General features: G+C 45.9%; 2 protein-coding genes across 2 annotated transcripts in view; both read left to right on the top strand.

Annotated features, from left to right (window-relative positions):
• Positions 1 to 13,184, top strand: part of LOC114510623 (sialic acid-binding Ig-like lectin 5) — a 209,017-nt gene that overhangs the window by 151,006 nt on the left and 44,827 nt on the right. The window lies entirely within an intron of this gene.
• On the top strand, positions 7,772 to 12,406 carry LOC114510624 (sialic acid-binding Ig-like lectin 5). The gene is made up of 7 exons (XM_036012748.1): positions 7,772 to 7,850; positions 7,937 to 8,317; positions 8,537 to 8,815; positions 9,096 to 9,143; positions 9,373 to 9,630; positions 9,715 to 9,998; positions 12,212 to 12,406. Exons 1-7 carry the CDS (start codon positions 7,814 to 7,816, stop codon positions 12,404 to 12,406), a joined length of 1,482 nt encoding a protein of 493 aa, XP_035868641.1. The 5' UTR covers positions 7,772 to 7,813.

Raw genomic sequence — 13,184 nt, 5'->3', positions numbered from 1 at the left:
AGGCTGACATCCTAACTGACCCTCCCTTCTTGTGAAGACGGCACTGAGGTGAGACACAGAGTCCAGAGGGGCAGTCGTGGAACATCAGTGTCACCTTCTCCCTGGGAACTCCTGACTCACCTGTCTCACTTGTACCCTTGGGGTTTTAATTTGTGTAAGTGACTGAGTGACGACAAGGAGAGTCAATGCCACTGACAGAAGGGTTTTATTCCTTTCATTTCCTGAGAGGAGCCCCACAAGGCCAGGCAGGGTCCCAGGGGAAGCACCTGGCTGCCTCAGGGAGCAGATGAAAGTGGGGGGCAGACTAGTCAGAGTCTATTGGCGTTTCCATGGGAAATGCAAGGCAGGGCACGGTGAACAGTTGAGGATCAGCTAGTATGAAGAAATGAGGGTTTTCTTTCTTCCTGTGGTCTGCTCTCTATTTCTTTGGTCCCAGGTCCTGGGTGATTGAGGGCAGGTTGGGGTGATTGGAAATATGGGCTCAGGATTAATTGGTTTGCACCTGATAGGCTATTCATGGCAGAGATCTTTCCTGTGTGTGAGAATTGGCTGTTCTTGGAGGGGCTGTCTCTCCTTGTTTAGCAAGGATTTGAAGATGTCAAAACGTATAAGATGTAGAATATAAACAAGAAGTGATGCACACCAGCTGACTGCCCCTTTGCTGTTGCCTGTATCTCTCCCACTCAAGTTGTCCTCTCTGTCTCCCCACCCACTGCTCTTCTGTTTCCATCACAGACCCAGGAAGGGAATGAACTTGGGGCCTTACACTCCCATTGCCCAGAAGTTACCTGGTTAGCACCTGAGTTTCTTGTCTCCCAGACAGCACCTTCCATGTAGATTTCCGTGTGCAGTTGAGTTGGGAGCACAGCTCTGCCTTTCAATTCAAAGATGTCAACCTTGTTATGATTACTATTTAATTTTAAATAAAAATTTTATTAAGTTATACAATATAAAGTTTCTTGAGCCAAATTATGTGATTCTGAGAATGAATATAAATAAGCTAACAGTTCTGGAACAAACCTGTTATGAATGTTTGCAATGAATCCATTCCTCTTCTTTAGCGGGTTTCACAGAGTCTAGATCCAAAATGTACAAAACAGGATCTGAGTCTATTTTAGCTCCTGAAGGACCGTCCAATCCTCCCCTGCTCCCCAAGGACTAGTATCTCTTGAATGTCAGAGTAGGGAACCAGAGTCATGTGAAATTTTCCGGAACGTAAAAATACAAATTACACCGAGTTCGGCTGAGGGTTTTACTGGCCTTGGTTTTCCATTCAGGATTTGAATGAGCCAGACCCTTGCTGAGAAGCTGAGTCAAACAGACACCCTGGGATGTAAAGTGAGCATAGAGAATATAGACAATAATAATGTAATAAGTACATATGGTCCTGGTAGGCACTGGAAATATCAAGGGGATCACTTCGTAATGTATTTGATTGTCTGACCACCATGTTGTACACCTGAAACTAATACAAAATAATATGGAATATAAACTGTAATTGAAAAATAAAATTTAAATACTAAAGAGACACCCTTTGGCCTGTAGGATTTTTTTGCTTGATGCATCAGTACATCAATCATTCCAAATCCTCCATATCAGATTCCTATAAGGCAAGACAAAGGAGCACAGTAAGCCTGAGGAAAAGAAAATCATGGGGACGTGTAGTGATAAACAGTTTCAACGTTTGCACATCCAAAATTAGCATTAGTGATTTTATGCCATGTGAATATCACCCCTATAAAAATTTTGTTCATTAGTTTATTTGGAATAAAACAGACACTCTCTCTCACACTCACACACAGAAACTGACACACAGAAACCGACCCTCCTTTCTCTGAGGTGAATTCTGTAGCCTCTCTTGAATGAGATAGTGGTTATGCCTTTTCCCTAATTCATTACCGTGCATTGTATTAAGATAGTCCTTGTGCTCTGAGGTGGGTCAACCTGGCCTTCCCTCTACCCTGAGGCCCACCTTGCCTGGTACAGGTTATGGAAAATTTCCTCTTTTGCCCTCGTCCATACCTGTGGCTGCAGTCAATTTTCTCTCCTCTCACCTCCTCATCTGTCCCTCACACCTGACCCACAGGACAGAGGATGGGCCTAGGGGATGAGGCTGTGTTGGGGCCAAGTCTGCAGTCTCCAGTGTGAGAGGTTCCTCCTGTGTTGGGTAGCGTGAAGGCCAGAGGGAAACAGGATGGGGAAGGGACCTGTGGAATCAATCACCAATGGACTGCGATTTAATTAATCATGACTATGTCATGAGGCCTCCATACAAACCCCAAAGGACATGGTTTGGGAGCTTCAGGTTGGTGAACAGATGTAGGTGCTGGGAGAGAGGGCACTTCAGAGAGGCCATGGAAGCTCCACACACCTTACTGTACATCCGGCCCTCTGCACCTCTTCCATCTGGCTGTCCCTGAGTCATATTCTTTTACTATAAACCTATGATCTAGCCAGTAATATGTGCTCTGAGTTCTGTGAGCTCCTGTGTTATGTTGAGAAATACAAAGAGGGAGAGGTCTTGGGAACCTCTGATTTATAGCTGGTTGTTCAGAAGTGCAGATGACAACCTGGACCTGAGACTGGCATCTTTTGTGGGATATGGGGGGACAGGTTACGAACTGAATCTTTAGTTGTGGAATCTGATGCTCTCTCCAGGTACATAGTGAAAGAATTGGGTTGAATTACTTGGTGGTGTGGGAGAAACTCCCCACTTTCACCTCCATTGAAATTGATCTCAGAACACAAAAACGGATAATTTACATTCCTTTCTTGTAGTAAGACTTCCAATTCAAGCGCGTGTTTTACTTTTATCACCCATCGTCTGTCCCTTACAGCTCACATCCTTACAGACACCCTTCATGTGGTCACCTGACATGGTGGCCATGGGCTGGCTGCCCTGTGGGTTGATGCTGCTCTGGGTCAGAAGTGGAGGAGGGAATTGTTGGCGTGGTGTAAGCCACCCCAGTTCAGTAGATGATGCTCGTATTCTCTGCAGCACTGGTGCCAGTTTACATGTCAGCAACTGTTGCCTCACACTGTCATGAACACGGGGGTTTTCACACACTTTAACATTTGTGCACTTGGAGCCAGTATAACAGTGTCTTATTGTGGTTTGAAGGTGCACTTTCCTGGCTGCTAATAACCTGGGGCTGCTTTTATTTGTTTACCCGCTGGTTGTTTGCTATCTTTTAAGAGGGGCAGCTCAAGTGAGTCCATTTTCCTGTTTTCTTTTTCTTATGTACTTTTAGAAATACCTCCTTATTCTGGAGACTGATACTTTGATGTTTACACGTGTTGTAAAACTCATTTCTCACTTGATGGCTGATGATTTAGTGTATCTATGAAGAGTCCTTAATTGTAGCCTTGTCCAACTTTTCAATGTTTCTTTTTATAAATATTTCTATTTGTATCTTGTTATGAAACCTTCTTTCCCTTAAGTTTATGGAGACATTCTGCTATATTATCTTCCATCCTCTCCATTGTCTTGTTTCTCCTAGAACAGCAGATCCTCAACTCATCTGCCCTTGATGTTCATGCACTGTAAGAGCTAAGCATACAATCTCATTCAAGTGCATTCGGATCACTAGTTGCCCACATGTATTATTGAAATGTTCATTGTCCCTGGACAATAACACTGTTGGTTAGAGCATTGTTCCCATAAGCCAAGGTTCAGGGTTTGATCCTCAGGCAGAACACATGCAAGAATCAACCAATTAATGCATCAATAAGTGAAACTACAAAACTGATATTTCTCTTTCTTTCTCTCTGTTTCCCTTCCTCTCTCTCTCTAAGCAGGATGACAGCTAATGGGCAGGGGTGAGGCAGTCAGGGAATGAAAGAAACAGAAAAAGGACTCATGGGCATGGACAACAGTGTGGTGATTGCTCAGAGGAGAGGGGTAAAAGGAGACTAAATTATAATGGAAAAATACAATAAAGAGCAGATAAAAAATCAGACCAGAAATAAAAAAATTCTAAGGAGAAGTTTCTCTTTTTGTCACTTTTCTGCATCACCTCCTCTAACACACATGACATTTCCTGTGGTTTTGGTCTTTGCTATTTCTAGCTGCCCTGTTCTGTTCCAGTGGTCTGGTGGTACCATGCATGTCAGTAAATGCCACACCATCATATTTTCTGTGACACTTTTACTATGTCTTGAAGCTCTAAGCAGCCAGTCCTCATACATTGTTCTTCTCCATGTTTGTCTTGACTGCTTTTGGAAAAATTTGCTTTAATATAAATTTTACAATAGAGGTACCAAGTTTTACAGAAGTCTACTGGGAGATTGGGTAACACATTGCTTTAATTCTGCAGATTAATTTGGGTAGAGTGAACTTTTACACAATATTGTTTTAATATCCATCAACATGCATATTTCTTTATTTATTAACATCTTTAATGTCCTTCCAAAGGGATTTATAATCTTGTCCGCTGAAAAAGTGCAGCTTATATTTCTATTATGTGCATATCTGAATAGATATATTTCAGGTGTATCTTAGTTTTTTAAAATGATTTTATTTATTTATTTTCAGAGTGAGGGGGAGTGAGAGAGAAGGAGAGGGAGAGAAACATCAATGTGTGATTGCCTGTCACATGCTCTCAACTGGGGACCTGGACCACAACCTAGGCATGTGCCCTGGATGGGAATCGAACCAGTGACTGCTTGGTTCAAGGCCAGCACTCAGTCCACTGAGCCACACCAGCCATGACCAGGTGTATCATAATTTTTGATGCTATTGTCAATGGCATCATGATAACATCCTACCTTTTATTACTCTGATAGAGGAATGCATTTGATTGTTGTAATTTGATTTTGTCTCTAGCAACCTTGCTAACTCTCTTATTAAACCCCCCAATGTATCTATGGATATTTGTGGATTTTCCTATATATAAAATCATCTATGAAGACAGGCAGTTTTGTCTTCTTTTTGCATTTCATATACCCTTTCTAGACTAGAACCCGATGATACTGCGTTATGTATGATGCTGCTGAAAACACCCCTATCTCGTCAGGGAAATTCTCCTTTATTCCTGGTTGACTGTGAGTTTTATCATGAAGGCATTTGAAATCACCCACTGTTCACTGTTTTATCTCTTGAGAGTTAATCAGTCAAGGGAAGAACAGGAACACATAAGCCCCACTATGGATTTCAGCAGCAGGAATTCAATGTGAGGGATCTCTTATGCCGATGTGGGAGTACACATGGAGCAGAAGTGGAACTCTGCCTGGAAGACCTGGACCTTCTACTCTAACCCAAGCACTCAGCCTGAAGTTTTTAGTACATATATGTTTTTGAGATGTAATTGACATGTAACTTCATGATTCAATATCTGTGTATATTGCAAAGTGCTCACCACATGTCTTGTTAACACCCATCACCACATAGAGTTTCTACACTTTTTTCTTGTAATGAGAACTTTCAACAATTTTATCTCTTAGCAATGTACACTCTCAGTAATTTAAAAATATCCAGCACAGTATTATTAAGTATATTACTACAGTTAATAGTATAATACTAATATCCACTATTATTAACTACAGTCACCATCTGAACAATACATCTTTATGATGTAATTGTTTTATGAGTAGAAGTTTGTACCTTTGACCACCTTCTCCTACTTTTCCCAACCTCCTTCCTTTGCTTCTGGCAACCATCCATCTATTCTGTCTATGAGATGGATTATTTTTTAAAAGTTTCCACATGATCATGAAGTCATGCAGTATTTGTCTCTTTCCACTTACTATACTTAATACAATGCACTCATGTTCCATCTATGTACAATAGTTGCAAATGGCAGGAGTTCTTCCTTTTTTATGGCACAATAACATCCCACTGCATGTGTACCACTTTTTCTTCATCATTTATTGGTGGATGAGATGTTTCTTCCACATCCTGGCTACTGTAAATGATGCTGCAATGAATGTAGAAGTATATATGTCTTTTTAAGTTAGTATTTTTATTTCCTCTAAATAGGAAGTGGAATTGCTGGATCTTATAGAAGCTCTATTATTAATTATTGAGGACCTGCCCTACTGATTTACACTGTGGTCCCCAATTTACATTTCTAGGAACAGTGCAGGGGGGTTCCCCTCTCTGAATATTCTTGCCAACACTTATTTCTTGTGATTTTTATAACCCAACTTGCAGTTTGCTAGACCTCTCAGTGATGTGAATTATGGGGGCACAACCAAGGAAATTCTGCTTCCTTTAGTCCTTTGCTTGAACAAAACAGTCTTGTTTGCAGTACATGAGGAGTCTGGGGTGAGTGTGGGTAGAGTTGGTTACCTCTGGGTCACATGTTCCCTGTGGCAGGGGCAGCCCCAGGTTGAGTGGAGTCTGATATTTATGCTAATGTTGCGATCACTGCTTTGAAAAAGAAGCAATGAGTGGCACCTATCAACTTTTCTTAAGTAAGAAAACACATCCCATCAAGCAAGAAAAGCTAAATGCTGAAAACCAAAATATAGGACAATTCCAAAAATTACAGACTATTTTTATTAGTAGTATGGATTCTTGTCTGGCACACCTGCATAACATGTTCTCTACCTTTTTTGACTACACTTTTGTTGCCTCTTTTTTTTAAAAGATTTTATTTATTTTTAAAGAGGGGGAAGGGAGGGAAAAAGAGAGGGAGACAAATGTCAATGGTTGTTGCCTCCCACGCACTCCCTGCTGGGGAACTGGCCTGCAACTCAAGCATGTGCTCTGACTGGGAAATGAACCAGTGACCCTTTGGTTCTCAGTCCTGTGCTCAATTCACTGAGCTACACCAGCTGGGCTGTTGCCTCTTTATAGGAGAATAATTCTGTCATATAATAATAAATATTAATATTATATTTATATGATATAAAGAATAGAAGAGAATTCAGTATTTCCTCAGCACAGGTGACTGAGATTTCTTTTTATCCTGTACAGTTGAAGAATCTTTGTTTTTATCAAACAACTTGTTCCTGGAATATCTGACCTATTGCACCTCATTGTCATGTTTGGGAAAATGTTTTAAGTTTTGTTCTATCATAAAAGAGCATAGGATTGCAGATTATTTCTGCATATCACTCTAGTCTTTGCTGGAGCTTTGAAAAGGGTTTGAGCATGTAAGGGGCTCTGAGGAAGGAGTTTTATGAGCTTTACTGTGGCAAATTTGCTGCTGTGCTGAGGGCCAGCCTCTGGGGTCCCCACCGAATGGCACAAGATCTCCCAGCACATGTCCCATTTTAGGGGGGCCTGTGTGCCATTGCCATTCCACAGACCCTCAGACCCTTGAAGAGGAACACGTGGGCATCCCATGTCCTGACAACTTCCAGAATAAAGGGCTTTAATGCTCAAGTTTTGCCTGGGCTCCACCCTCCATTGTGGTTGGGTCTAAATTCTTTCCTCTCTTGCTAGCACTTGAACCCTCTAAAATTTTTTTTAATTATCTTTTTTAAAACGTGAAATGGTTTCAGCTGGAGCATGGGTCCCTTGAGTCAACACAAACAGCTCTGACCTCTACGATCCCTGAATGACCTCCCTCTCCACTTAAAGATCATGTGCAAGGTGATCACTTTAAGATTCACATCTGGGTGAGCCTGTCAATCACTGGGAGCCTCGGCACAACCACCTGCAGGTCAGGTTGGGGGATGTAAGACAGGATGATTTCTCAGCCCTCAACACACGCCCACAGCCCATGGAGTCCAAGTTCCCCTCCAGGCTTTGTCACAGGTCTGTCACCCACAGCTTCCTGTTGGGGCTACTCAGCTCCACACCACAGCTCCCTATTTTCCTCCCTGACACAGGGACTGGGACAGCTCTGCCCTGTGAGAAACAGACATGGTGCCCCTGCTGCTGCTGCCGCTGCTGTGGGGGGGTGAGTGGGCCTGGGAAGGGGGATGGGCAGGGGGGAGTGGCTGGGGCTGCAGCTGAGCTTCTGTTTCTCCCCCCACCCACCCCCAGAGTCCCTGCAGAAGAAGGAAGGCTATGAGCTCCAAGTGCAGGAATCTGTGACGGTGCAGGAGGGTCTGTGTGTCCATGTGCCCTGCTCCTTTTCCTACCAGCGGAGTTCGTGGCTTTCCTTTAATGAACTCTACATCTCCTGGTACCGGAGTGAGGACCACACAGACTACACTGATCCTGTGGCTACAAACAACCAATATAAACAAGTGAAGAAACAGACTGAGGGCCGATTCCTCTTCACAGACCCCAGGACCAATGACTGTTCCCTGAGCATCAGAGATGCCAGGAAGAGTGACACAGGAACCTACATCTTCCAAGTGGAGACTGGATATTATGAGGAATATATTTACCAAGATAAGAAGCTGACTTTGCAAGTGACAGGTATGGCAGGGGCTCAGGAGAGGATGTTGAGACATGGGACCCAGCTTAGAACAGGAACTGGACCTTGGAACACTACTTGATCCTAGCCTTGGGCCCAGGGTGTTAGAAGAGACACAGGACCTGGGGTGAGCTCAGGCCCTCAGCCATGGGTCTCAGGTTGGGTCACATTCTGGGTTCCCATTGGAGCCCCATGTCCCAGGCACCTCCCTTTCTCCTCAGACCTGACACAGAAACCTGACATCCACATTCGGGGGCCTCTGGAGTCTGGCCGCCCCACAAAGCTGAGCTGCAGCCTGCCAGGGTCCTGCAAAGGGGGAAGTCCTCTCATTTACGCATGGGTGGGGAGTGCTCTCGACTCTCTGAATCCCAAGACCCTTCGCTCCTCTGTGCTCACCTTCACTCCAAAGCCCAGGGACCATGGCACCACAGTCACCTGTCTGGTGACACTTGCAGGACCTGGGGTGACCACACAGGAAACCATTCGACTCAATGTGTCCTGTGAGTGTTGGAGGGATAGCTGGTGTCCTGGGGGCAGAGGGACTGGCACACTCGAGCTTCTGTGGATTAGTGTGTAGTGTGTGTGAGTGTGTGTGTGTGTGTGTGTGTAGAGGAGACTGAGCTTACTAGAGAACACTTGTGCATACTTCTGAATGCAGGAGGGGAGAGATCCAGAAGGACATCAATCCCATCTTCCTTGTTACCACCCCGGCTCCTTGGGTTCAAGGTTACTTCCGTCTGCTCCTCCCCTCTGAAGTGGGGCCATATCTTTCTTTTCCAGACGCTCTACAGAACCTCACCATAGGCATGTCCTACAGAAATGTCACAGGTAGGAAATAGCTTTCATCTGTGGGGCTGAGACATGTGCTGGAGCCACCATGGAGCTGAGGGGGAATCAGAGTATGAAGGAGACCAGATACAGGAGAGGCAAGGAGGGAAATCATCGTTCTTCCCTCACCTCTTGTTGGTGGGTGCCAGTTTCTGTGTTCTCTCTCTCTCTCTCTCTCTCTCTCTCTCTCTCTCTCTCTCTCTCTCTCTCTCTCCTTCTCTCCCTAAAGCATTCAAGATTCTGCAAAATACCTCATCTATTCCCATCCTGGAGGGCGAGGCTCTGCAGCTGCTCTGTGTGGCTGACAGCAACCCCCCTGCACAGCTGAGCTGGTTCTGGGGGACCCCGGCCTTGAACACCGCCCCTATCTCCAGCACCTCGATCCTGGAGCTGCCCCATGTGGGGACTGGGGAAGAAGGACAGTTCACCTGCCAAGCTCAGCACCTGCTGGGCTCCCAAAGTATCTCCCTCAGCATCTCCGTGGTCTGTGAGTGTGGGGATCCCTGGTGGCAAGGCATCTGGGTCCTGGGAGGGCAGAGGCACCACTGATCCTTCTCCTGGCTCTCCACAGACCCCCCACAGCTGCTGGGGCCCTCCTGCTCCTGGAAGGACCAGGGTCTGCACTGCAGCTGCTCCTCCCGAGCCCAGCCGGCCCCCTTGCTTCACTGGCGTCTGGGGGAGGAGCTGCTGGAGGAGAACCCCAGCAATGCCTCCTACACCATCACCTCCTACTCTGCCGGGCCCTGGGCCAACAGCTCCCTGAGCCTCTGTGCAGGGCTCAACGCAGGCCTCAGGCTCAGCTGTGAGGTGAAGAACGTCCACGGGGCCCAGAGCGCCAGTGTCCTGCTGCTTCTGGCAGGTCAGGAGCCTGATGGAGGTGGAGGCTGAGGGAGCAAGGAAGGGATCAAAGGGAGGATGGAGCTGGGAAGAAGGGTTATGGCTGGGAAGGGCGTTATTTGTTCGGATGGGATCTTCTGTCTGGCATCTGAACAGAACCTACTGCCAGTTGTGCAAGGTTTGGGAAGACCAGACACTGAGTCCTGGGAGGGGGTGGGCTCACACCTCTCTTCTCTGCAGAGAAGTCAGTATCTGCTTCCAGAGTAGTTCCTGCAGCTCTTGGAGGTGCTGGTGCCATGGCCCTAGTATCCCTGTGCTTGTGTCTCATCTTCTTTTACATGTAAGCCCATATCCTGGGGAGGTACAGGGAGCTGTGTCATGGGGAGTACAGAGAGAGGCCCCTGAGTCCCAGAAAGGCAGAGCTGAGTCCATACAGAGGGGTCGTTTTGGGGGAGGGGAGTGGATAGGATAGCAGCTTTATTGAGATAAAATTTGCATATAGTTAAAGGTACAACTCAATGACTTTTACTTCAGTCATGGAGTTGTGCACCCATCAGCATAATGAATTTTAAAACTTTTCATTAGCACAAAACAAAAACAAAACAAAACATCCCTATTCATCATTTTGTCACCACCCTCAGCTCAGACCCCAGGTAACCACTAATCTATGTCTAGTTTCTTTAGATTCCCCTTTCTGGACATTTCATATAAAAGGGATCCCACAATCCATGGTGCATGGTGACTGACTATTTTTTCCACATAGCATGATAATTTCAAGGTTCATGTGTCATTTTTTTTATTCCTTTTTGTTCCAAATACTATTCCATGGTAGGGATGGGGCACATTTTGTCTCCTCATTCATTAATGGACGGTCGGGTTGTTTTTACATTGGGGCTCTCAGGAATAGCACTGTTATGATTGTTCACGCATAAGTTTCCCCCTGTGTAGGGGCCTATCGCGATGCAAGTTTAGTATCGGCCAAACACCTGGTCATCCAGGGGACGGAGCACTCACTCATATGTCAGGAGGATCTCTCAGTCTGGACCCAGGGTTTTATTGCATCAGTTGTCTTATCAGGGATTGAGGGGCAGCCTGCCCACCTGTGCCTGAGTCACTGTGGCTCCTAACACCTTCCTTTAGCATGAAATTCCACAGGAAGCAAACAGACGGGAGGCAAAGAGTCACGAACGATGAAGACCCTGTCATGGGAATAGTCACCTGGGTGCGTGATGTGAGTATCTTCTCATGCAGTGTAGGGGGAGGGGCGGGGCATGTCCCTTCAATGAGTGTGAGCTGAGCTTCCCAGCATTATAAACTCACTCCTCTGTTCTCAGCTGGACAGACAGCTGGAGGTGGGCTTCCCCTTCATCTCCCAGAGCCATGGGTCAGCCTCCTATCCCAGATCTGCTGACCACTCAGCCCACATCACCTCTCTGCCAGATACAGCCTGACAGAACCTTCTCTCCCAAACCATTACTTTCTACCAATTCTGGGCATGTTAATTCACCTCTACTCATCTCAGTTTCCCTATTGATAAATGGAGATGATAAGAGTATCATTTTTTTAGAAGACATTTTATTTATTTATTTTTAGATAGAGGGGGAGGGAGGAAGAAGGAGAGAGAGAGAAACATCAGTATGTGGTTGCCTCTTGCATGTCCCCTACTAGGGACCTGGCCTGCAATCCAGGCATGAGCCCTGACTGGGAATCGAACAGGTGACACTGTGGTTTGCAGGCCGGAACTCAATCTACTGAGCCACACCTGCCAGGGCTGATAAGACTAGCATTTATACTCTTTTAAAAACAGATTTTATTTATTTATTTTTAGAGAGAAGGGAAGGGAGGGAGAAAGAGAGGGAGAGAAATATCAATGTGTGGTTGCCTCTCATGTGGCTCCCACTGGGGACCTGGTCTGCAACCCAAGCATGTGCCCTGATTGGGAATTGAACCAACAACCCTTTGGTTCACAGCCCACATTCAATCTGCTGAGCTACGCCAGCTGGGGCGCATTTATACTTTTATCTGTGAGGATTAAATGTGATTAGTAAGCCCTCGATATGGTCTAATCAGTTGTAGTACTACCAATTTTTAAATGAACGAGCAAATAATTGAGTTCATGAGCAGCATGTGTGGAATAAGAGGATGAATGAAAAACTTCCATCTGCACAAGTTCTCCTTGAAACCACGTCTGATTTTTTCTTCTCTGACTCTCTTCTCTCCCCTTCACTCAGGGTTCCCAGCTAAACCTTGGGCCAGACGGGCCTCCAGACCTAGCGTCACCCACCAGGGATGCCTCTCCATTGAGAGAGGAACAGGATATCCAGTATGCCAACCTCACCTTTCCTGGGAGGAAGCCGCAGGGGCCTCAGAACAAGAAGGCCACCACCATCTGCCAGTACTCAGAGATCAAGAAGAGATGCCAATGAGGACTTGCTGAGAGCTCCGTCCTAACTAGAGGCATCACAGCCTCTCTAGGGGAAAGAAGATGGGGACTAATTGATGAAACCTGAGGAGACCTCATGCAACATTAGCATGACTCACTGTAAGAGAATCTGCAGGCAGAGAAGGAAGAAGAAAGGTGAGAGACTTGGGCTCAAGTGCAGACTTCACCACTTCCTAAGGCATTGCCTTCAAGTGATTCACTTCATTTCTCTGTCCTCAGTTTCCCATTCTGTACAGCAGATATCATGCATGCTACTCAAAGGCAGCTGTGAGGATTAAAGGAATCACTAGCAACAGAGGTCCAGGGCTTGCCTGTCTCTCTTTTTTGAACAGAAAGGTCCTGGTGGCAAGTTCTCCTGAAGCCAGGGGTGACCAGCCATAGAAGACAGGGTGACAACTTGTTGCTCTCATTTTCTATCCCAGAACTCATCAAAGCCTGTACAGGGAAAGACATCCCTGTCCACTTTGTGTTTGATTCATGACAAGGTATCATAGTTTCTCTGGGGTCATCTCTCCTCACTTGCACCTGTCCATTCTCCAGCACCTCCTGAGCGCCGGTCCCTTCTCCATCCCATGTACAGCCCCACAGTGATCTTTCCAACCACCTATTGGCAGTAAGCAGGAGCTGACTAGGCATCCTGTCACCAAAAATGATTTTTTTCAGAGACAAAGGAAGGATTGAGATGCAGGTGGTGCAGCCACAGTGAACCATGTGCACAATCTATGCCAGAAGCAGCCGCCAGGAAGCTCTTTACACAGAGT

This window comes from Phyllostomus discolor, chromosome 12 (assembly GCF_004126475.2).
Source record: "Phyllostomus discolor isolate MPI-MPIP mPhyDis1 chromosome 12, mPhyDis1.pri.v3, whole genome shotgun sequence".
NCBI classification, from domain to species: Eukaryota; Metazoa; Chordata; class Mammalia; order Chiroptera; family Phyllostomidae; genus Phyllostomus; species Phyllostomus discolor.
Note: the sequence above shows the minus strand (reverse complement) of the source record. Positions and strands in the feature narration are given on the sequence as shown.